We start from the raw sequence: 26,291 nt of genomic DNA on the forward strand, positions 1-26,291 counted from the left end.
GGACCTGGATCATCTCCCCATGAGTAACACGTGTCTTTGGAGAGAGCCAGAAACACGGGAACGCTAAATGGAACCCAGCAAAGACACTACAATAGCTCCATAGTTTTTGCATGTGTGGGAGGCTTTAGAAGGCATTGCACCCTCTGGCATCCATGAAAGATAATGCTGGCACACAATGAGCTTCTAAAAGGGCATAAAAAGAGCTATCCTTCCCACAAAATGAGTTCTCTTCCTTTCCTGTCACTCTGCTATAAATATAGCCACAAATATCCCCTGGATCTGTTTTATTTTTTCCCTATCGAAGGCTGTTCTGAACGACGGATTCAAAGTTACTCAATTTTCTCTTTATTTGGTTTGATTCTTGAACTACACATAGGAAGGGTTCTTGTTCTACACCCTGGGAGGCCCTAACAGAATACAAAACACTACAGTCATCAACAGCGACCACTGGTCTACTAAATTCCTCTGCTGACAGCTACTCAAGCTCACCCCGAAATGCTAGCTGGTTACAATTTCTAAATTAGCACAGTTGCTGCATGCCTCGCTGCCATTTTTGCCCAAATGCCAAGCAAAACACGATGCCTGATGGAGGCCAACAGCCATGGGACAACATTAGCCACCTGAAAGTGCAGGTAAAGCCTACTTGCCCCATACAATGGCTATTGAGAAAATCAAGGGATGCCAGAACATCAAAACATTCCCCCGTCTGATTTTTTTTTTACTTGGATGAAATCAGTCCTGTTATAGTCACCACAGCCTTGAAGGATGCAATTCCCACTAGCTGTCCTGGATTTTGCACAGTGCTCTCAGCTTTGTCCATTGGTCCACATGAGGTCAATATTGTAAGGTCATCATAACCTTGTCAGAGGCAAGTATGATAACATTAGGCAGCAGTGTGGCTGGTTTTACACCGTGCTCCACACACTCCAGTCTGACTACTGCATTTGCTCAGTATAGTAAATGTCACAGTCCTCTCTAGGATTTTCCTTCTGACCTGCCAATAAACCCAAGCTGCACAAGCTTGCATGTTCCTGTGAAGACATGGTAAATGAGACAGGAATTACCACCTGCTGTTCTCTTGCACTTCCTAAGGTTACAGCCAGCTGCTGCTATTTCACATCAAATCACACAGGCTTCAGGCCAGAGTGATCCTGACACTCTTTATGGCTGCTCTGCCTCTCTCCAACACCACCCCAGTTCTAATTAATCCCTCAGACTGAGTGCCAGTCCTGTGGCTAATACCTGCCCTGGGGAATACAGTGTTTGGTATCACCCTGTACAGTGCCACAGACTCCCAGCAGGAGCTCTCTTATATAATTCCTTTTATCATAACTGCTGCTTTCTCCAGCAGCAAATCTGCTAACAAAAACAGTACACCACAACAAGACAAGAATCCAGAAATTTCTTTTCACTTAGGTAAACTTTCAGCAAAGAGTTCTGATTTGAATACATTATATAATGATCCAGACTTTGCAAAAAAAACCCAGTAAAAATGCAGTGTTTAAGATCTAGGATAAACAGATCACTGTAAAAGCATTATTTCCTATAATGACCTCTGAAATCTACCTGACACTGCATTCAAACTGAATAAAAGTGGACAAAGCCAACACTTTTCTACTTTTGTCCTGTTATTAGATGAATTTTCAGTGAGGCAAAATGTCTTTTCTACACAACTCAATTATGTGTTGTGATGAGTGATCACACATCTAACCTCCATAAAATATCCTTCCTGAAGGCAAACCTGCTACTCTCACTGAAAGTGGTGGTAGGCATCCAGCTAACTGCAAGACAGGCTGGTCCATAACCAAGGTGGCTCTCAAAACAAAAATCTTCTCTCCTGGCTTATGTTTATCTTCAATTTTTTTACCTGCTGCAGTTGTGTGATACAGGTAAGTGGTTCAAGCTTCTTCTCTGATGTTTATAAGGACTGGATTAAATTTTTTTAGAGTTGTTTACATTCAGATTTATCTAGTTCAAATGTTCAGTGCTGCAGCACTTCTGCGTGACAGCTGGAGTTTGAGATACAACAACCACATGATGTATTTTCAGCCACAGGACAGGGTTGTAGAAAAAGGAACAGGATGTACAGAGACTTCCTTCCTCACCATTCCTCTGGCATTACTAAAAAGGGGCAAGATGCAAACCAAGTGGTGGAGAGTGAAGACACGCACTGCCCAGCTCTCAGGACAGGAATGTCAACATCCTCCTCTCGGGAGCAGGTATGTGGCACTTTCTCTGGAGTGTCACAGCTGTTCTGCATTCCCCAGGGGAACTTCAGGAGCTGAACATCAAAGGCATAGCTTGGCCCTAGTCATTCACAGCCAAAAGGGCACTCCTGTGAACTCTGGCTCTCAAGTCTGAGTGTCCCAATGCTTCAGACAAAGTTGGCAGCCAGCACCATCTGAGTTCTTTCCTAACCTCTCCTAGTTACAGAGCACCAAGTTACCTCGCTCCAATTTGTTACCCTAGTTTTGCCTTAATGGAAAACAGGGGAGCCACAACGGCCCAACGCCAGTGAAGTGCAGATAATTAATCCCAGGAATGAAGTAGGTAAATACCCCTGTTGCCTTCTGGCAGATAAGGAAACAAAGTCTTAGGAATTAAATTAACTGCTCACAGACAAATTGCCATTAAACCGGATGTCCAGCAGTTTTCTCAATGATTCTGCTTCAGTGAAAGTTGGGTTGTAACAGAAGGAATCACTAATGCTTTTTTAATGTTCTTGTTGTGGCCCACTAAGAGTGCAGTTTGAAACAGTAGCTAGATATACCTTATATAACTTGATTTACAATTTGATCTTAACAGGTCAATTAACAAGAGAAGAAACAGCCATGAGTGTAATCCCACTGGTAAAGTATGAAATTAAAGCAGCACTCTGTGTCTGCTAGATGTTTGATGCAACAAAAATAAAAGAGAAAATATGCTTTTAGACATAGGAATCATCAAGAGCAGAAAAAATTCATAGCATTAAATGGAATATAAATTATGCAAAATTGTATTTAATTAACATCATACTTCCACTATACATTTTTGCTTTGGCAAGATGTGGAATGAGGATCAAAATTACCAGCATGAAACATTTGGGAACAAATCTTCCTGTAATGTAACTGATTTACCTACATTCACTACAGCTAGCAATGTCAACCTGACCTCACTCCAAAAAACTGAGATTTGCTTTTGGGGAGGGCAAGAAATCAGATTATTTTATATACTACTATTTATTTTGTGAAGCAAACCTGTTCCTTTCTTTAAAAAAAACCAAACAACAACAAATAAACCAAAAACAAAATCCCCCATATAGTACCAAATAGACTGGCTTTAAAGAGGGGTGAAAAGTTAATGGCCATGGTTTAATCATCATTCAGTAACTATTATTTTCTAATTTATTTGAGGTGCTTATTCTAAGGAGATGAATACAGGTTTTCCATGCATTGTCACTAGGAGCAGGAAAAGACTCAAAATACTTATTATATATTTAGAAATATATTAGAAATATATTAACTAATAATAATGCACATATATTAAAAGAAGTATTTTTTAAATTTTCATTTAAAAAAATCAAGTCCAAATTTACTCCTTGCACACCTTTGATTTCCCTTTAATATGGCACAGTTTATAAAAGTTGTGCCTATAACAGAACAAGTGAATCAATACTTCAATCTGAAGAGAGAGCTTATGTTTATATATACACACATATTTGTATTTAGTTATTCCAGTAAACAGACTGCTTCCAGGACTACTTTTGTTGATATTAGGTAATTTTGAAGTGGTCTGTCAGCATAGCAGAGTAGAAGTTGCAAAGCAATGATTTCTCTCTATCAGGCAGCCAATAAGTAGCAAATAGATTAAAAGTAAACAGGGGAAAGGGTTAACTAGAAAAGAACATTATACCTCTTTCTCAACCTAACTGTTTTAACAGGACTCAAGGAATGTTTTTAATCTTCAAGTCAATAGAGGTTAACAAAATAAAATAAACTTCTGAGTTCCTGTCTTTTCTAGAACTTCATCTTTCCTGCTTAAGATATTTTAGAGATATTATCAGTTCTGTGCCACCCCAGCCAATAGGATAATTTATTTCAACATACCAAAAATAGAAAATTATTTTACAGAAATACTTAAGTATGGCTTCTGGGTGGTATCTCATTTCACCTAGACCAAAACTAATTTAAAACCAGCTTCTAGCTAATGATTTCTAGCCCTGATAAGAAAGAAATCTCTCATGTATCTGGGATAAAGGACAGAAGATATTTATTATGTCATTTACAGATGGCTGAGAAAAGACTAAGAATCATGGGGTCACTGAAGTTGGAAAATACCTCCAAGATCATCATGTCCAATTTCCAACTGAACACCACCCTCATCCACTAGGCAGGTCACCTGGTCATGAAAGAATAACAGGTTGGACAAGCAAGACCTGCTTTTCCTGAATCCATGCTGGCTGGGCCTCATCCCCTGGATGTCCTGTACATGCTGTGTGATCTTATTCAACATGATCTGTTCCGGAACTTTTCCTGGCACTGAGGTCAGGCTGACAAACCCATAGCTCTCCAGATCCTCCTCCTGACCATTCTTGTAGCTGGATGTCACCTGGTCAACCTCCAGTCATCTGGGACCCCCACAGTTAGCCAGGACTGATGATAAATGATGGAGAGTGGCCTGGCCAGCTCTTCCTCCAGCTCCCTCAGTACCTTCATGTGAACCCCATCTGGCCCCAGAGGCTTGTGAGTTTCTAAGTGGCCCAGCAGGAATAACTACTTCCTCCTGGACTGCAGGGAGTCTCTTCAGATCCCTATCCATGTCAACCAGATCAGGGGGCTGGTTGCCCTTGGGACAGCCAGTCTTTCTGTTGAAGATTGAGGCAAAGAAGGCACTAAATACCTCAGCCTTTTCCTCATCTTTGGTTACAACATTCCCCTCCACATCCAGTAAGACACTCCATACTAGCTGTTCTGTTCCCTAACATTCACCTCTGTAAACCTATTTCCATTATCAAGATGCAGTCTCTACTTGGACAATATATCCTTTGAAATTCTACCATCATGAAATTTTCAAAGGCTTTTTTTTTTAAACTGGACTAGAGCTGAACAACTGTAACTGAGCAGCCTCATATCACCATTTATCCTAACAGTCCACAGGCGAAACTCCATCATTTTTAATTTTCTCATGGTTCAGTACAGTAAAGCAAACCTCCATGGACATTTCATGAAGCCATGCCCTCTGCAAAAAGAAGAGCATCCCAAAGATATATTACTACCATTTCTTGCACTGGTATCAAGGAAAGCTAGTTCTGCATCTGACCTAAATGTTTAGTCAACCAGAACTTTAGAGTAATTAGAGATCTGATATAAAAATACATAAAGAGATAAAAAAAGAATTTTTCCAAATAAGATCAGGACTCACCATCGCTACTTTATTGGTGGTCTCACATGATTAAAAGCTGCATTAACTTGCTGCAAAAAATCACACTCAGGGCATGAATTTCTATACCATTCACACTAGAATGTGTTTTGGCTCATATTTTCTACATAACATGGACATTGGTAGATCAAGCCGCATGGCATTATAAACAAGAACCCTTATGCCATGTCTGCTCAATGAAGGAGACTGATCCACAGACTACATCGGAACACTTAAGAAAACTTCTCAGATTCTTAAAAAAAACCCAACCAAACAACCAACAAAAAAAACCTAAAAAAAACCCCAACAAAAAACCCCCACAAAAACCCAGCCACATTATTCTAAATATACAAGTGCTTGACCTCTGGCTGGTATTTGCATGGCTGAGTTCTTAGTATGACTCTAGTGAAGGAATTTTCAAGAAAACCTGAACTTCAAAGCAGTTCAGCATATATTCTACACGTCCAGTGACTGTGAACATTTTGAGATAACTGATTATTATTTTTACGGTTTTGAAATTATTTCAGAAAGAATGATCCCTCAAAAATCTCATGGTGAAAAAACCTGGGTGGTACAGAAAACAATATCTTTTCCTCTTGCAAAATGTTTTCACAAATATCTTCCTATTTTCTTATCAGCAGATTTTTGGAAGTTTAAGATCTCATCTTGACTTGGACAGTCTTTACATTTTATTTTGATTTCTTTTACAAAAATGCCTGGAGGAAAGAAAGCAGCTCTTCTAAAGAAAAAGGGTCATTTTGACATTTCAGTCACAGCTTGGAACACTAAGAGTTTTTGCTAAGTTAAATGCTTGTTTCAAGCCAGTATGTAAAAATATAAACCCAAAGAAACTTCAGGCTCCTTACCTGTAAAAGATGAATTAGCACTAAAACATTCACTGCTCTTAGATATTATATCCAATCTGTCTGCAAACTTGTCAAATCCAAGTGTTAATGTCATGCCCCAGTTACTTTCAGGTACAATATTTCTCAAAAATAATATTGTGTGCCATTACCTCCAAATCCATTTATTTTACACACACAGTGATGGAAAACTATGTGCAAAGGTAACCAACCAGGACTAAATGGGTTTAGTTTCATTTGGTGCATGAGTGGCTTACACATAAAAATCCTATTAATTACATTGTAAATCCCCTGGCACAGCAGGTTGAGCAGACTCACCCTGAAGACAGTTATCAGAAGAGATAACTGCTGTACCACGAAACATAAAATGGTCAGAGGCTTCATGGTACTTACTACTTGTGAAATATGGAGGGTAGAACACATTCAGAATAGATTAAGGGAAAACCAACAACACTGGGCAGATTTCCCAAGTTTGATCCATATAATTAAAAAGGAGGTATGTTACTACAACCTGCATTGACTAAAGAGTTGGTGAAGTTTTAGCTTGTCCAGAAGATGCTAATCATCACCTCTTCCTCCCCACTGCTGACCTTATTGAATTCCTTTTCTGTAATCAGATACAGAATTCAGTCTCAAGTGCCAGTTGCTGCTGCAGATACAACTTTGTGATGTCCTTATATAAGAATTCCTCAGGTTGGACATTTTCTGGTTTTTATCTGCACTTGATTTACCAAACCCACAAATAGTCATAACCATGATTTGTATGGCTCAGTAAGCACTCTACTGCCTTCCTGTATATGGAATATGTCTTGGCAAAGTAGGACTCAACAATCTCTGTGCAGCAGAGGTCCCATTGCAGTAACACTGACCAAACCTGCATCTTCTTTCTTGGGCATCGCTGACACCTCCAGACCAGGAACTGAAAGCCACATATGCTTTACCACTTAACAGTTCTTACATCTCTTCAACATTTTGCCAAGATTTCTGCATCATCATTCCCTTGTGTTGATACCACTTCCTTTGTTCTCCAGTGTTCAGACCTCTGGGGCTTTCCCTGGAAAGTTCTCTGACAGTCATAATTCCAGATTCTTATCCTCAGCTGTGTAATGCTCTTCACAACACTGCTCTTCCATATTTGTTATTGCACCCTCTCTGATACTGCCATCAAATCTGCCCTCCTGTTCTTTTGAATCTAAAGCCTGTGAATGTAAGAACATGCATTCTTCTGCATGCAAGGCCACTTAGTGTGAGCACTTGCACTCGAGCCTGTCTTATGCCACCTGAATGGAGCCTCCTCTCCTAAGCCACAGGCACTGCACTGCTCTCCTCCCCTGCATCTCTCTCTCCTCACATTCCCTGCAAAGCTCTGTAGCACAGAACCAAACAAAATACACAGCCCATTATGACCTCTGAGACAGTAAATTTGCTTAGAAGTTAAAAGGATATTTTTACATTATTCAGAACCTTTGTATATTAGTTACCTAGGAAAAAAAAAGCTCTCGTTGTTACTCTCTACTTTCTTTTTTTTTTATTTAAGTAGTTTTCCAACTCTTACTGAGTTTCAACTGAAATAATATTTAAAGTTGTTCACTTTCAGGCTGGTGACTTTATGATGTGCAGCCCTAGCACCAAGCATAACAGGGCACCCTGGCAGTTAACAGAACATCAAAATCAGCTGTAAAAGCATGTTGTGACTTTAGATAATCTTACTGGCTGAAAAAAATAAAAAAATCCAATTAAATCAAATTATATGAAACAAAACAGTAGAATGAAATAAAGCTGCAAATTCAAAATATTTAACATAGTTAACAGAAGAAAATAATCCATGGAACATACTGTTATGGGAAAAATTATAAACATGTAACCAAAGAGAGTTCCTATATCATCTGAACAATGTAACCAAGTGTTTTCTAATGAAGCACAGATGTAAAGAAGAGTGAACTAGCACAGCCAATCCATTCAAACTTACACTCCTGTACTCCTCTATTTCTCTGTTAAAATAAACATGACATTTAGAAATTAACAGAACCTTCTCATTTTCCGCAATTAAACCATGTTCTAACTGTCTGGATTGTAACTACAAGGTGATAATATTGTTATTATTAAAAATATTAAATACATATATGTCAGGAAAAAAGCTAATACATGCATACATTATATTTGTTTATAATTCACTAAATATTAGCTACATTTTACATGAAATCCAGAAGTATATTTATTAGAAACCCACTGGCCCTCTGCATTGTGGAAGCCCATGCATGGCATGAACACACTGCTGGGGAAACTGAATGGTTTGGTTAGGAAAGCCAGCTTTATACAGCAGAGCAAAATCACTGTGGAACCTGCTTCCACCCACAATGGAAACTCGATACTTTGGAGTCACTCACATCTTCCCAGACACTTCCTGCTCACGTTCAGCATTACTGTCCTGCAGACACTTCAACATGCAGGGTAAATGCAGCTAATAAGCATAATTAGCTCAGACAGTGTATTTTAATTTAGTTTTGCACTGAAGACTAATTGCCTACTCAGCGAAGGGGAAGTGGAACATTTTTTTAAGATGCTTACCCGAGGGCCCTGATCACCTTGATCTCCCTGCAAAGTGGAAAGATGAGATGATAGGTTTAACACAGCATCTGTGTGCTACCCAGCTCTCTTACATAATCTAACATTTCACTGCATCAATACAAACAGTCTCTTGAGTTCATGCTGGGAGGACTTTCCAGTCACCTTATAAGAATCACCCGACCATCAACTCACCTTCTCGCCTTTTGGACCAGGAGGGCCCTGAAAGAAAAAAAGGCAAAGATTATTTGCTGATGTTGATGAAGTCCTGGGATACAGCAAGAAACAGGTCTGTGTCAATCTGCAATTTCTTCCCAACAATATATTTCCTTATAATTTTTAACCCCGAATGCCAGTGCCATTCCAGAGATGGTTTCTTCACTGTACTAATAATAGGAACTGCACACCATTTCTTGAATAGTTTGCTAATGTGTGTTGAATTAGCCTACTTAGACAAGCAAAACTATGCCTGAAATGGCAAAATATCTACAGATTTCATTTAGGGACAATCGTTTATCTCCTATCAGATAAAAAAAAAGTTTTCTTAGACTGTAAAAGTTCTTTGCAAGAGCACTTAATAAATTCAAATGCATATAAATCTGTCATGTATTTTGGCACCCTCCTTGTATCAGATTGCCAAAGAAAAATGGATTTGAAATCCTAAAAGTAGGGTTTTCATTCCTTTCTTTGGCAATACTGATGTTTAGTCTCAAGCAGACTTTTTAGGCAAAATGAGCACTTTGTGTAACACGATTTTGCAGGAGTATTACTTTTTGTTCCTTACCACCCAACAAACAGTAAGGTGACAGAACCACGAAAAGGAAGTCCTTTCCTATTCCATTTTTAATAAGCACTTTTCAGAAAGCTAGCAGCAGGTTTCTAAACCACCAGTTTTTCAGGTTAGTATCTTGTGAATAAAAATGCTATCAGTCTGCAAAAAACTGTCTGCTTACACAGTGCAGACTCTACCTCCAGCTTTCTGAAAGATATGCAGGTGTTTCATTACAAAGAAGGACCTGAGATACATATGAAAGCAGCTGTAAACAGAGAAGGAGCCATTCAAGCCAGCATGGTTCACTGTGATAACACAAAGAGAGTGTGTGGCAGTGTGTGTGTGCTTGTGAGGGTTTATGCAGAACAAGAAAAATTGTCTCTAACAACACTGGTAAAAAATTCATGTGGTTCACATAAATGCAGTGGAATGGAGGTCAGTGTGCTTTGTATTAAAACGTGAACAACCACAGGCAAGTCTTCAAGAATCCCTGTTGTAGCCAATTTTCTGCTTAGTTTTAAGGGTTTCTGATGCATGCCAGAGGAGAGCATCTGCTGCTGAATCAAAGGAATTAAAGCATATGCCTCTCCTTCCATGGCCTGACATCTCTTCTGTCTGCTGCAGAGGACACAGAAACAAGTCTGCCTCCTGATGTCCCCACATCTCCTTCAAGGAAGGACAGAGCTCACAGCCAGCTGAGGGGAAAATATCTGCTCAATTAACTATGACCCCGGCCCACTTTGCACTGCCCTGCATGCACTTGGCCTCCTTAAAAAGAAATTAAACAAAATAATTTAGCTAATATATATACAACCTGGCTGCACCTTTAAGGTCTCTCCATATATTTTTTTTAATGCTTTAAGCCCCACTGTCTTTTCCCAGTTCACATAAATATATACTGAAAACTAAGTGCAGCACTGTCAACTTTTAGCTGCAGTCTCCACATACAGGTACTGTGACGTGACACTACAGTAGAGCAGTGTTGCTTTAAAGCTTACACATACATGCCACTGAGCTCGTGAATTTGTGAACTCATGACATCAGTAACACAGTAATTGCAGGATGGGAAGGACTAAAATCAGTCAGTGCAGGCTGTTGCTGCCTTCTCCACAGCGACCGCGAAGCACAAGCGAAGGGTTGCGCTCACGCCTTCTGCCTCCTTGAACCATCAACATTACTGGCTCTGAATATCTCACTGCCTGCAAAGTGCAAACAGCAAAACCCCTATCTGCTACAGCCAGAATCCTATTCCTCAGGCCCTAGGCATGAAATGATAGGTAATGTGAATGACTGAGACTGTAAACAGATGTTGTCTTGTGGGGGTTGTTGCTGCCTTCATTGAGATGCTCGGTGCCGCTCTTACACCCAAGAGTGGCCCTGTTTCTGATGGGTTTTGGCTCCTAACTCTGCTGAAGCGTGTTTGCCACAGCTCTGCCTGTTGGTAGAAACTACAACAGGAGAGATCACATCAGCTGCCTAAACTAAGCTGGCTCACTGGAACAGAAACAAGGCAGAGCTCACACGAGGGGCTCAGCCACCAGGGCTACCGCACTGCCTCCCTGGCACGACTGCTGGCAATTATGTTCAGCCATCACCAGTGCACAACTGGCCCCTTCCTCTACCCTGCACATCTTCCTCTACTGAGAGTTCTCTGAAAGTACAACCTATACCCAAACATGCTTTTTAATAAGACTGAATCATATATCTTTTTTTTTTCCTCTTTCTTCTGTTCAGGATTTTCTGTGTCTGTGCACATCATAATCAGATTTTGCTTTGTTTTTTATTGCTTGGTGTTTTCTCTCCCTGAGTGGCACACATGGTCATCGCTAACAAGCCACCCTTCCAGCATACAAATTTTTCATAGAAGTCTTCATAAACATCTGACAATTTTATTGTACTGGGGTGAAAAACAGCTTTTCAAAAGCCCACAAAAGCACGTCTGGTGTGAACATTCTCACAAGTCTCTTCACTTGTATTTGCAATGCTTTTGCTTTCTGCAAGAGTCTTGAAAAACAAACAAACAAATGCAAATAAAAATTATTCTTTTGGATGCAATAGAAGAGAACCAGTGGGGTTTCATCAAAATAAAAATTAATGGAATACTTTCATGGCTTGTTCACCCATCTCTGGCTTTTCCCCCACTGTTTCAATTGTCCTCTATTGTTTTTGCAACTTTAAACAGAAAATTCCTATCCTCAGCCTTTGACATCTTCTTTCCATTTGTGCTGAGAAATTCTCCCAAGGTTTGTACTGCAGAGTTTATTAGTATGTGTACACTGAGTGGAGGCAGAGAGGAAGAAAAAATCTGAGGGAAAGTTGGGTTTGTGGGGGTGGGGTGTAATTAGGAGACAGATTTGTTTAAAGGAGGGCAAGGTTTCTTCTGTTTAAGGGTACAGACCCAAAGCACAGAGTGAGTAAAATAACAGTAGTTTTGTAGGCCACAGCATGGACTTGCTGCTTTTTTTCCCAGGGAGACTTCTGTGCTTTCGTTTATGAGATGGCAGAGATCAAGCCACGAGCTGCCGAACAAATGTGAAAGCATTTTGTGTAAGTTATATGAAACGTCTGAGGTCAGAGCATTTCTGAAATAACTTCACAGTGTTTTCACTGGAAACAGAGGCTCTTTTCTCAAAGTGTAATTATCTACTCCAGACTACTATACATTTCCAAGGAGAGTTTATAGCCTGTTTCACATAAGCAAGGCCTTGTAAATCTCAAACACATGCAAAATCTGCATTCATAATTAGGCAAAAAATACTACTGTTTTTAAAACAAGGTCTCCTACAGCAGACTGAAAGGCCTCCAGGCACCTGCCAGCTAAGAACAGAGCTGAAATCAGGGTCAAATCCAAAAACCAGCCATATTCAGGATTGCTGACAGGTGACCCCCCGCTTTTTTTTTTTTTTTTTTTTTGCTATCAAAATCCCATTTCCATACTCTGATGAAATTTTACATTATTATAAATAGATGTACAGGAATAGAAAGGCAAGATAATGCAATACAAGAAAACAGGAGACTGATCCTTGCAGTCTTCATCAAGTAATGTTCCCTTAAAATTAACTGAGTGTGATCAGCATGAATTTTTCCACACAGATAAAATTTTGTAATTCATTTTGTGAAAGATGCTAACTTTGAATTTCACCCTTGAGGCCATTGCCACCTATATAGTTTTGCAAAAGTTACATCCAGAGACATCTTAAAAAGCCAGGAGTTGAGTTACATTGGTTTTACAAACATTCATAATTATCAAAATTCTCTTACAAATATATTCTCTCCACAAACCTATTGCTACAGATCTGCCTTTAGCCATAATACAGGAACTTCTGCTGCAAACTCACCCAAAAGGCTCCAAGAATTGATGGGACAGCAGAACTGAAAACAGTAAGGGATTCTTAGAACAGAGTACAAAGCAATGCTGAAGGTTCTGTAAAAAGCTCCGCAGTCAGTGGAGAGGAGTGCAGATTTTCCCTGACTGTCAGACAGTCATATGATGCCTCTGTAAAAAGGGCCAGCCAGTCCCCAGCACAAGCTGGTGACAGCCAACCAACCCACAGAATCAGTGGGACAGTGACAGTCCCAGGTCCCACTGCCTAAGGAACGTGACCTGCCAAACTTGACAGCTCCCATCAGACAGAGCTACCACAAAAGACACAGGTGATAAAAACCTTTCAGGCACAGTCCCTGCTTTCCTACCCTCCCACCACAACAGCCACAGGCTAAGGCAAGCTGGCAGCTGGAGGACTGAGTGTAGTTGGCAAGGTCCAGCCTTCATCTTCATTTGGGACTGAGGGGAGTACAGCGCCGTCATCCCTGCCAGCACCAGTGTGACTGGCAGCCTGAGGCAAGAGCAGCCTTGCAGGATGAACAGAAAGGTGAACCAGCTACTCCAGTGTCATCCAGACAAATCCAAAAAGGGAATCAATTTCCCAGCTTAGTTTAAGCATGTTTTCACAACTAAACAGCACACCATACATTGTCTAGGTTAATTCAATATTGCAGATGACTTTAAGGTAAAAGGTGGCTTTAGCACGTAACAACAAAATAATCAGACACAAAAGCTGAACTTTCTTTCTTTGAAACTTGACTCATGACTTCAATAAATTACAAGAATCTGACTGGAACAACAGTCCTCAGCCTACCCTGTATTTTCTGCAAAATATTAGGATCAGATATGCTGAATCACAGGAGGTGAAACATTATGAGCATTATGAAACACTGCTGTGTATCATAACTATTCCAAAGTTCCTTCACTCATTTCAGTCTTGTGTCCACTATGCAAACTGAACTACTACTGAGCTACTGAGGCAATGTGGTTTTGGCACCTGCTGAGCTTGGCCATGTTTTTAGCCAGTGCTTACATATACTAGTTTACAATGCCAACATTTCACCTTGCAACAATTTTATAAGTACTCAGAAGAATTTTCAGTGAATCTGAACAGCTTCTACTGTTGAAGTGCCTTCCTTTTTGCACGTTTCATTCTCCTCCTGTAACATGACTGACTCACGGTGAAAACTTAACTAACCACCTCTCAAAGGACTCTTAATAATATCTCATTTTCTTCCTTTATATTCTGAAGTTTTTGTTCAAAATCCTAAGGCAGAGAAAAAGAAACCTGAATTATTGACACAATAAGGGTGACTGCCTTAAATATTATGTAAATGATTTAAGCTGAGAAACATAAAACTGATTTATATAGCAATCTAGATAAACAGCTCCGTTACCATTCACAACAAGCAAATTATAAATGACTCCTGCTGTAAATCCATACAATTGTATTCAAAGTCAGTGATTTATAGTCATATATAAATCAGACAAGTTTATAAACTACAGGCAGGAGAACACAGTCTACCCAAAATGTGTCAAGAAACCATTTAGACATTCATTTAGACATTCATTTCTCACACAGTGCTCTAGCTGAGGTTGGGATAAGGTGCTTATTTTGAAACTTATAATGCTGCTCACAAAAACCACCAGCTCACATTAGAAGCTGCACAGAAGGGTTGCTGCTAACTCACTGATCCAGTACCCAGGAAAAAGCACAAGGTCCAGTGTCCCAAGCAAGAACCTGCTAAAGGGGATCTCCTCTTCCTTTCTTTCTTTTTTTGATTAATCAGTAAGACTGTCATCTTCTCCCCTTTCCTTTCCTTCTGCAGACAAATATAACATTTTGCTTTGAAAGCCTACAAAATAACACAAACAGCCCTACAAAGATTCTATGGTACAGAGGGTATGTGACTATGTATCCACTGCCTGAGCATGAAAAAACAAGGATCAGCTTTACTATTTCCACAAATTAATTTAAGTAAACACTATGACTCAAATCTGCTAAGTTTCTTGTGAGTCAAGTAGCTGCTGTATGTGACAGTAAGACCAGTTATACAGTGGCAGAAAAAAACTGGCACATTCTTAAAGAAAAGAAAATGGCTTCTGAAAAAGTCAAAAGCCTTCTGACTTTCACTTACTGCTCAATGCACTGTAACACATATATTTCCTGAATCTCAGCCCTCATTGCCTTGTCCACAATGCACCTTCCTGTTCTCCTACTTGTCAGGGAAGCAAAAACTCCCTAATAATGTTAGAGACCTCCAGCAGATCCCTGTCTCATTAGATGTCCACCTGAGACTTGAAAAAACATCACATGCTACCTTAGAATCAGCAAACAGTTTGGGCTGGAAGGGTTAAAAAGGTCATTTAGTCCATCCCCCCTGCAATGAGCAGGAACCTCTTCAACCTGACCATTAAGTAAGTACTTTTTACACTCCCTTTGGTAGATTTTTATTGACAGGTCAGTTCTCTCATTTATTCCTAAAAGTTTAGTAACAAAAAAGCTCCTCACTGGGAGTTAACAACTTCTTTTATTTCCAGAAACAGTAGTTCATATTCCAATGTTTCAGCTATTTTTACCCTAAAACTTGGATGGTGGATTTTGTAATTCAAACACCTCTGGTGTTTCCCTGATTTTTTACCAGCCGGTAGATAATTCAGGTGAAATGACACTGCCCTTTGCTCATTTAATATATATATTTTTTTACTTAAAAGAACCTTTTCTATGAGGATGGCAGGCTGAACTTCAGATACTCTGAAGGAAACAGACAAAGGATGAAAGCAAGGGAAGGGGGGAGTTTCAGACCAATGGAGAGCCACCACTGCCACTTCACTACCTACAGCAGAAGTACCTATGGTCATCAAAATACATCTTACAAGCCCTAGCCTTTTGGATATTTCAGCTTTGCTGTCTGCATTACTACTCTGTGATGGAATAGCATCCAAGTATCTACCAGGTGGATCCTCCTTTGACCAGCAGCTGACTCTAGGAGATTTATGTACTTCATTAAGAGATGCTGCACATGGTCCAGCTCCACCAAAAAAGTAGTAACTGCACAGAAACAGATGATTGAAATTCCACAAAAAAACCCTCCCTATTAATCTATTTGAAATAAGGGCTACTTTAAAAACCAGGTGGGTTTTTGAAGAATTTTGTCCTGTACCTGCTATCATATCAAGGCAAATTTATAAAGTAATAAAGGCTGAACTCATGTAAACAAGCAAACCTGCACAGCTCCCATCTGAGCAAGGTTTTGCAGACAACATGTATTTGCTGTATTTTAACACTAAACCTATTTTCAGCGAGAGGATTTTAATACAGACTTTGAAACAGGGGAAGCCAATTCCATCCTTTCATTTACTGTGGTGACTCCACACCAGTTTCAGTAGCAATGCTCGGAGTTTCACTCAGTATTTCAAAGGAAAGGCATACTGTCTATACACTGGTTTTTCTTTTCCAAATTTTGCTACTTAGTACAGGAGGTATTTTCTCTTTCAGGGTAGTAGAATGTCAAAGAAATATTTATATATTCCTTTAGTTTTGTCTGCAAATGCTACTCTAAAATGCTGCTGTGAAAGATGTTAGATTGCTTAAATCATGAATGGTTAAAAGAAAATGGCAGTAAAATAGTATAAAAATTAAAAAAATATACTATTTATACTAATAGTATACTATTATTATACTAATACACTTAAAATAAAAATAATATACTATAAAAATAGTATAAAGCCACAGCCATGTAAAAAATAGCACCAGGGTAGAAAGGCTTCTGAGACATCCACAGATCAAGAGCAATGGAATTATTTCAGAAATCAGGAAACTTTTTAAACTTCAGGGTATGCTAATGCTTGGGAAAAATCTATTTCAGCAAAACACTACATTGCTCTGAGAATCTTACTCTTTTTTCTCTCCTATGACCCCTTGCAAATTCTGTAGTCCCTTAAATTGTTCCTGTGCATGGGCTCCATTGGTACCCAAAAAAGCCTTTTCACAAGAACTGTCTGACAAATGCAGTGATAAAAAGTACACTGCACAAACCCACCTGAAGTGACCTGCAAGTATTAAGTTACCACAAATGTTTCTGAGCTATTCCAGGTAAAAGGCATTGCTGAAAGAGGCAAAGCTTGACACGCTAAGTCATAACTCTAGTCTTGATGGGGATGTGTCAACCTTTAGTCAAATTAATGTATTTAACATCAAATAGTGTAGAGAAAGAAAAGCACAAAAAAAGCATATAAAATAATATTTACGTTACAATAAGATAAACAAATATCAGTACAAGAACCAAATTTTTCATTTATTGTCACCAATTCCCTTATCTGCAAAGGGGAAAACTACAATGATGTATTTCATAGAGCTATTTTGAGAACTGCTCAGATTTGTGAAGTTTGAGATGGAACACCAGATAAACGCAGATGAATTTTTATATCAACTTCAAACATACACATACTTTTATATGCAGACATATGTAAAAGTGAGATGACTGAATAAATTCTTGTAACCTATAAGGCTGGAAACATCTTTATACAGGAAGCAATTTAAGACAACATAAAGTTTATTAAAAACAAAACTGTTTTCTCCTGAAGACTAAGAGTATGGACTAGAAAATTCAGAACATCTTCAGGGGAAATTAAACACATATGTATATTTATACTTATATGGATATTCATTCTTCTTGGCAAATGATCACTGGCAGACATACTGGGCAATATAGCTGGATTGTATTTCTGAAAATATGTGATTCTCTTACATGTCTCTCAGCAGCTCACAGCTCTTGAATATTACTGATGGATCTCAGTAAAAAACTATATTAGGAAATCCTACAGTGTTGTAGGGACAGACAGAGGATTTTTGAAATTGGCAATCTGGATCAAAGCCCACAAACAGAATGGACATTTCCATGCCGTGCTCAACAGTAACATCACTGGCAATACACAAAATATTCCAATGAAAGTAACTGCTGCATTTTCTGCCTTTTTCTTCCTTCTTGAAACTTGACCCATACTTACAGGAAAGAGTAACATATCAGCACAGCTCTTATTGCCAGCATCAGTTCAATATAAAAAAAGTAAGGATTTCCACTAACCCATCAATTTGCTTCAAGTAAAATTTCAGTTCACAGGAGTGTCACTTCAAAAAGGGAAATATAAATTTTGAATGTTTCCTCTACCAGCCTGAGATCCGTATCTCCCAGGTCTGCTCAAGTCTACAGGACTTTTCAAGAATCTAGCACAAAGGATCACCAGCCTCTGAAATGATAATAGCTTTCAAAGGAACTCTGATATTTTGAAAACCTTGTAGAAGACTAATGTCTTAGACATCACAGCATTATCTTCAACTCACAATAAACTTGATGAAATACACATTTTTATAACTCTTTTTTTTTTTTAATTAAAGCTAGTGAAACTACTGGGATCTGCAACAAATTGAACTGGATTTCAAAGCTAAGATACAGCATGAAGATCACTAAAAACAATAAGCCAGCATGAGCTTAAAATAAAATTAAAAACATGCGCAGCAGGATAGTAAAATACTATATAATATTCCTGAACACAGTTCAATACGTTGCTTTGACATAATCCCTAATGGAACACAGAACCCATGAGTGTATTTCTGCCATATGTAGAATAAGAGGAAAAAAGTATGAAGGTCATTTGATAAAGAAATTATTTAGGAATACAAGAAATATTTCAGAGTCCTTAATTATATTTTGACAACCCTTTGTAATGTCATAATGGAACCACAATACAAAGTTTGCAATTGCTTTTTTGTACTCATATGTACTCTGTTAAGCTAAGTAAAGGTTTACCAAATTAAGGCTTGCAAGTAATTTTTGCTTCACAGTTTCTCACTTTCTATTAGAAGATCTACTATGCCCTGGTGACAGCTGGAACTTCTAGATGAATAGATGGAATGCTAATGTGTGATTCTCCATCACATTTATTCTAGCATATGTAACCAGTGAATCAGATCTTTATGTTTATTTTATGAAAACAAACCCAATTCTTTTAAAAAATTAATGATGCCACCATGAAGAAAAGTTGGTAACATCCTACAAATAGAAAGTTCTCATGCATATTTTCATTTAGAGTTTTAAATATTAGTTTTATGTATTGTCTAATTTTAGGGCTTGTTTTTTCAGACTAACAGTATCATAAACTGTTGCTATGTGAACTACGAAATGAGGAAATCAACTTCTAGAAGTTTTGCATCAAACTGTTTTCTAAGCCCATATTCCAAGCTTTCTTTATCTTTTGCATACAGCTACTCCCAAAATAAATCTGCAGATTCAGAAAAAGAAGCCACCTTTGTAGGAGCAGAATTTATTTTACAAGGGCATCCAGAGCTGAAAATTATTTTACATGAGGAGCCCTTTTCACAGAACTTTGTACAATTAATATTCTTATTTTTCTGTTTGTAGAAAATCACAACCTAGACTGAATTGGTAATTGTAAAATTAACAGAATTCAAGTCTGATACTTTCTGAATCAAGCAAGAAATTAAGAAATAAATTATCTATTTCAGGAAATGCTGTGGAACATCTTGCCATTTCAGCACCAGATAGTCACTGAAATTGCAACTCAAAAGCTTGCCTACCAGAGTAAGTAAAAGAGCACAGTAGCACAGTTGGGGTAGGAGTCTGGCCTCCTCCTGGTATCTGACAGAGCCTGATAAGCAGAGCTCTAAAAAGTGTAATTATCCCCAACTAAGTTCACTTAGCAGGGTACTGTAGGGAAGTCATCAATCTGCCATTGAGGCTCCTTTGCAATTCCTGACAAAAGGGTGGGAAAAGACGAGTAAAAAAATACGTTGAAAGCAGAGCATAGTATCAAATTTTAAAAGAACTTTTTTATTGATGATTGGAAGTTCTACTCTCCTCTGCCTTTTTAAATTATGTGTGGTGCTTCCTTAGTGTTGGTACAACAGATAGTTCAGAACAATTTCCCCCTAAATCTCCAATTCTGTGCTCTCTTCTTTACAAACCAAAGAATCCTCTTACTTGCACTAGAACCGTCTGCATAGCCAAGAAAATCATTTAATATTCACAGCTCTTCTGGTTTACACATGTGCTCCTGGTCTACCAAGGGAAACTGGAGTGTTTTATATTTGAAAGCGCTCATTGTTGTTGTAAATGCTTTTTAACAAAATTAACTTCTATTTTATTACATATGAAGCTGAGAAAGCACCACACTTCAAAAAAATTAAATGCACAATCTCCTTCTGAGAAGACAAATTTCTGGCTTCTTTTGTGTCATAAACACTTAAGTATACAGTAAATGAAGTTTTGAGCATGATTTCTCCTCTTAACATTCTCTGATGTGGTTCCTTTTAGCAACTAACGTAAAATGAAAAGCCATGAAAATGGCATTTGTTTCTTCTTGTTCACAAATCAACATGGGCTGTTGCATAAAAAGGTCTCACAATTTCAATGGTGTTCACAAATGCTATTACCATTTCAGAAAGGAGAATGGCAACTAATCTCAAGCTCTGCCTGCTTAAACTTATCAAAGAGTACAAGCTTGTTCATTTATGTGATGCCCTCAGATTAATTTCTGATCTCATAATTTACAGTAAATTGTTATTAGCAGCAAAGGCATCAAGGATTTATCTTCATTATTTGTACAAAGAAAGTAAGAAAAATACTTTTACTAGTCTGCTACCTAATGTTAATAGACTAATTGTTGACGTTTGACAGCAAAATCTGACCTGCAGCTTGTAACTCAAAAGGAGACTAGCATTTGTATAATCAGTCTGAGTAATACAATTCTTCAGAAGTTCAAAAAGGAGCAGAGGGTATGAGTTTCTGGGAGAAATACCCCACAAGATCATTCTCAACAGTGAGAACAGCTGATGGCCTGGGTACAACCACTGGGATTCTCCCAGGAGCAGTACTTCACTGCACTGTGTATCTGGAAGTGAACTATTGCTTCAGTCTTCAGCTGACTTTTCCCCTCTTAAGTGTATTTCTTGCCTCCTTCCCCCACTCTCCATGCAAGTAAAGAGTCTTGAGGCATTCATTAGAGGAAATCGCTAGAAAGGAAGGGATGTGGAGTTTACACCTCAATTTATGGTGATCAGAACAAAATAAACATGTCCAACTCTAACAGTCTGACAGGCAGAGACCACTCTGCAGCACTGATCAATAGGACATTATGTATCTTACCCATAGCTTAAACAGCCATAAAAGCACACACGATCACTCGATGTTATCAACTGCCCCACTACTGAAGGGCATGCACTGAGAGCAATACTGGACAGGCTGTGGAATGCAGATGGCTATCCAGAACTACCAAAACTGAAAGGGAGGCTCAAAAGAATTAAAACACACTTTGTTTATACATCTCCTTTCCCATCCTTCCTACTGTCAGATACTCTTTTCTAAGATCTAGGAGTCTCCCTACCATCACAGTGTTCTCTAGGAAGTGATAAATATCTTCCCTACACTGCTGCCTTCCAAACCCACTCAAAATTAGGGCCTTTGGCCTGCTGTGTTTCTCTGTCCTTTGACAAAAACCAGAAAACTAAAAGTTAAAATGGTTCCCACCAGCACTGTTGACAGCACAAGCCAGTAATAGCCAGTTTAACCATGAATCAGAATCTCTGTCATCAGAAATTAAAAATACTCCAGTCACATACCCTGATGCTTGATGGTGAAAAAAAAGACACACATACATTTGTCACTGGAATTGCTATGGAAACCTTTATCATGCACCAGGCACTGGGAAATTTCAGGCTGTTACAACATCACGTCCATGAACGTGCCACACAAAGGAAAACAAGAATCTCATGAAAACAAGTATCAATCATTAACACTTTGTCCATTTCTAATGTAGACTTGGACAGCTGCCAAAGAGAAAGGAGAAGCATCTGCGAGGCTGCTGTATGTCAAAGTCCCACACAGGGAGTGCTCATGTATGCTGACATGAGAGACAAAGTATGTTATGCTAGAGATGGGCCAGGGAGAGGATATTGTCCCAAAGAAGGAAACAGTTGGCTGGCTGAGAGCAAGTCAAGCAAAACACCACCCTAACCCCACACTTACAGTCTTTAGCAGCTTTAGTTCAGCAAGATTTTTTTAAAGGATTGTTTTGTCTTCCCTCACCATGATATTAAAAGCATGGCTTCTAGTATTTACATGAACCTTACCTCTAAACAACAAAAAAAGTTTAAAATAGCCAGCCTTCTCTCTTTACCCAGATAGCACATGTCTTACAGAATTAACATTAGACTAGAAGATAAACTCTGTTCTCTGACAAGCAGGAATATTTCTATTATTTAAAAAAGAGAAAGTATAGGCAGAATTTGGTTGTATAGATTTACTGGGAGAAGAACCCTTTATGGTTCAAGCTAATCTAAATACATATTTATACTCCAGATAAGAAAAAGCAGACAGTTTTTAGGTCACTCAAGAGTCAGAATTTAATTTCAGTAAAAATATTAAAGATTTTATTACTTGCTCTTCTAAAGAAGAACACAGCTTACATGGTATTTAAAGTAGCTTTTTTTTTTAACAGAAAACCAAAATCATAAGAAGAGACTAAATTTTTTTAAAGATTAGGCTAGAAATTCTTTAGCTTTTTATTGTGGTCTTTACTTTTCAGAGATGCAACAAAACCATAATCATCTTCTGGAAGAAAAAAAAAGGTGCCCATAAGTTGTAATAAATCTTGTTGTTACTTAAAATGAGAAAATGTGAAGCAAAATTATCTTTTGTCATCTCTTTTTGAAGAAAATAAGCAGTAAAAAAAATTAAAATGATAAGAGGATGTGCCCAGTAATTAGGTGTGCATTAGGTGAATATAGTGTGTACTTTATAAAACCAGAGTGAAAAAGAATAGGGGTTAATAAAACAGTGAGTATAGAAATGATTAGAATTTATCCCTGACCTGAGCATGGACTAGCATGGCTAGGACACCAGAAACTTCCTAAGTGCTTCTCCAATCAGCATAACAATTCTGTTCTTTGAAGCCAGAAAGACTTTACTTAGTAACCAAACTGATCAATACTTTCAATTTTGAGTTTCTCACGGACGCAGTTAAGACCAGAGAAATTGCAGACAATCATAATAGGCTGGAATTTCTGCATTACTTAATGACATGCCAAGGGGTTTTGATTTTATCTGTATGGGAATGAAATCTGTTTTCTATGGATACTTTTGATTTTTAAAAGTCTTGAGATTTTCAACCACAGCTTCCAATACTTAAAAAACTTGCTTTTAAAATTTAAAAAATGCTGTTTCACCAAGTTATCTGGATCTGAGTTTCAATTTGAGGGGATAAACTTCTAAATGTACAGCCTGCCTGTAGCTGCCTGAGACAGATGTCAACCCTGGCTAGAAAGCAATTCAGCAGAATGGTTATCTGGTTCAGTAGCTGCCTACAGTCAGAATCTGGAATTAGGAGGTACAAATGTGCACAGCTAGTGTCACGTGAGAGCTTCCCTAGGTATCCAAGACAGCTGCCTGTGACTGACAGCTACAACCACAGCCCAACAGAGACTCCAGCCTGTACATAAAACAGCTAGTGGCTGAGGACAGAGACGCCAGATCAATTCATTCACCAACAAAAGCCTGAATGCAGACAATGTAACTGAGCCCCAGGAGCTCACCATGAGCTGAACAGGTTGCTAGGTGCACTGAGTATTGACTTAACCTTCAGTGGCTGCCAGGAGTGCTTAGACACCATGTAGGTCAACACCTACACAAGACAAGCTTCTGGATTTAGGCATCTTAATGTAAAGCTGAACACAACTCTGCTTCATGCCCTTATGTCTTCCCCACCTGTGCTCCCAAAAGAATTATTCCTGGACTTAATCAGCCACTCAAAATGACTGAGCACACACATATCCTCCTGACACAGTAAGAGCATCTTGAGCTGAAAAGGAGGAAAAGGCATTATTAAGGATAACGGTACGTGTTGCTGAGGACAATGGTGATGACCCAGAGGTGAGCATTTCCACTGGGAGGAATTACAGAAGTTAACATATAAGAATTCTCCCAAATAGTATGGGGAATAGTTTTAGAGGGCTTTTTCTTTGGTTTGCACCTCACTTCTCTTACATCCATGATGAGATTTCTCTGCCTTTCTGCCCTTGTAAGAGCACTGAACACTGCCATCTCCATGGTGGTTCCTTGCCTACAGCTATCCCAGGGCATTTCATGTAGAGATATGAGCTCCAAAGTCTGAGCAGCTGTTTACAAGCAGCAGGCAAGAGACACTCTCTAAGCAACTGAAATGTGGGAGGTGGGGGTCCAAACCCAGAAGGAAAGGACACGGGTGGCAGCATAAGTTAACATCAACTGGAGGGCAGCCCACAGGCTCAAGAATCAGCCTCAGGTCCTCAACAGAGCTTGTTCAGAGCTACAGTGCCACACAGAATTACAATCTCTCTCTTCACCAGCCCCTGGCAGCACAGAGGCTGAAGATCCCTCTCTGCAGAGCCAATACATCAAGAGCCTATTGTGAAACATAAGTGCCATGGGCAGTAGCCATCTCCAGTATCATATGGATTTCTTACACAATTCTGTTAAATGGAGCCTGGCACTGCAAGGCTACTGTGCATTCAGGCCAAGTGGTTTGAGGGTTTGTAAATCAATCTGTCTTTCAACAGAAAATGATGTTTAGAAACGAAAAAAATCTAAAACAAATGCTTGCTTCTCATAATGAAATCTAAAAAATTGCCAGTCAATACAGTGGTAAAGCTCTGACTTTCAATTATGATTCTGAAATATAAAAGGCCCTCATAGAAATCCTGGTTTGGGCAACTAAATTGTGCTAAGACAGTTCCATAGACCAAAGCTTACTTCCCACAAAGCTTATGAAGCATACAAAAAGCCTGAGTTTCTCAACTGATTTTGCTAAGTATGGCACTGGTACTGGCTTGGTAATTTATTTGCTTTTCGTATTTCCTTGCACATCCATAATTTTATAGCACTCAAATAATTCACATTTCATTTGTACTACATGTAATGTTTCCTTTCTGCTGGTCTATTTCTTCCTTAGAACTGAAGTTAGATCCCTAGATTTCCACGTCTTCAATTACAGCTCACAAGACAAAGTTCTACTATTCTTAAATAAAGCAGAACTAATTCAAAGCAGTGTATCTAATTAATCAAAACAGCTAGCAGTGCAATATTTAAAATAACTGAGGGCTGCCTGGATTATAGCAACATTATTAGCATGTGATTAATAAGCAGTTGAAGTATTACATTTGCTACACATTTGCTAAGTTATTTTATCTTGCTTTAAAGTTTGGTGGCAAAGTTTCAAGCCATAGTTAGGAGATTTGCTCTATTCAGTATTATGTTGTTAACCCCACCATCTGGTCAGACAGCTGAGGGAACTTAACCATATGTGGGGGGCATATTTCTCTCCTGGGAAATATTTTTCTCACAGAATTATGCAATGGTTATCAGTTTCTATCTTACTACAGTAGGATCAAAAAATAAAGTAAAATACTTTGTAGACAACCTGAGCTCAGTGGGTCCTGTATTTAACTGATACTTATGTAAGAAAAAAAGATGGCACTTACTTGGGGACCAGGCTGACCCTGAAAAAAAGACAAGAAAAACAAAAGATTATGGAAAGTTATGACAAGGATGAACTCCTTAAATAGTAGAAATTAGTTACAGTGCTCTCTAATAAGAAGCTAACAAAATATACAGTGACTGCATTGAAGTCAGATTTTGGACTCTTAAGTTGATATTGAATTTGAGTGTTTTAATTCAAACTGATACACTTTCTTGCAACTAACTGATTCTAGAAATAAATTACAATAACATATCAAAACTGGATTTGAGAAACTTCTTATTTTAGATATTATTAATAATTTGGAAATGATAGGAGGACTTAATTGACAGTTCTCAAGTGAGACAGAAGCCAGAGGTTCTGAGATGATTGAAAGGAGGTATTATGGGTTTTTTGTTCTCTCATTTCTTTATTACGGCTCCCCACCATACTCCAAGGAGATGCTAATTATTTACAATTACTGCCTGTTGAATGAACAAAGTCTCAAACCTGGAGGAACACACTGCTGGACAAACAGTAGTCTTTTTGCCATTGCCACAGGCACCACAATTCTAAGCAAGTATAAACCCCTATTTAAACCAGCAATAGTGGAAGGTCTGAGATGAGTTTTTGTTAGTCAATCCAAGAAGACAGCTGATACATTTCCTCTCATTTATCAACACCACCTTTAGATCACCCCTGGACAAGTGGAAAGGCACCCTTTGCACACTGAGGAACTGTATTTCTTCTTGCTGCAAGCCCTTACAGAGCAGAATTCCTATCCCTAATTCCCCTAGACCAGAAAAGCCAATGAAAGCCATGAATTATTTTAGTGCCCATAACAGAAATTACTTGCATGAAG

At 38.6% G+C, this 26,291-nt stretch overlaps 1 protein-coding gene across 1 annotated transcript in view; it reads right to left on the minus strand.

Annotated features, from left to right (window-relative positions):
- The window catches only part of COL25A1 (collagen type XXV alpha 1 chain), a 298,151-nt gene that overhangs the window by 93,284 nt on the left and 178,576 nt on the right, over window positions 1-26,291 (minus strand). The window contains exons 5-7 of the mRNA XM_059844248.1: window positions 25,455-25,472; window positions 9,021-9,047; window positions 8,829-8,855 (exon numbers count right to left, since the gene is read on the minus strand). Of these exons, the coding sequence (XP_059700231.1) occupies window positions 8,829-8,855; window positions 9,021-9,047; window positions 25,455-25,472 (72 nt within the window). The remainder of the gene's footprint in view (window positions 1-8,828; window positions 8,856-9,020; window positions 9,048-25,454; window positions 25,473-26,291) is intronic.

Source organism: Haemorhous mexicanus, chromosome 4, assembly GCF_027477595.1.
Source record: "Haemorhous mexicanus isolate bHaeMex1 chromosome 4, bHaeMex1.pri, whole genome shotgun sequence".
NCBI lineage: Eukaryota > Metazoa > Chordata > Aves > Passeriformes > Fringillidae > Haemorhous > Haemorhous mexicanus.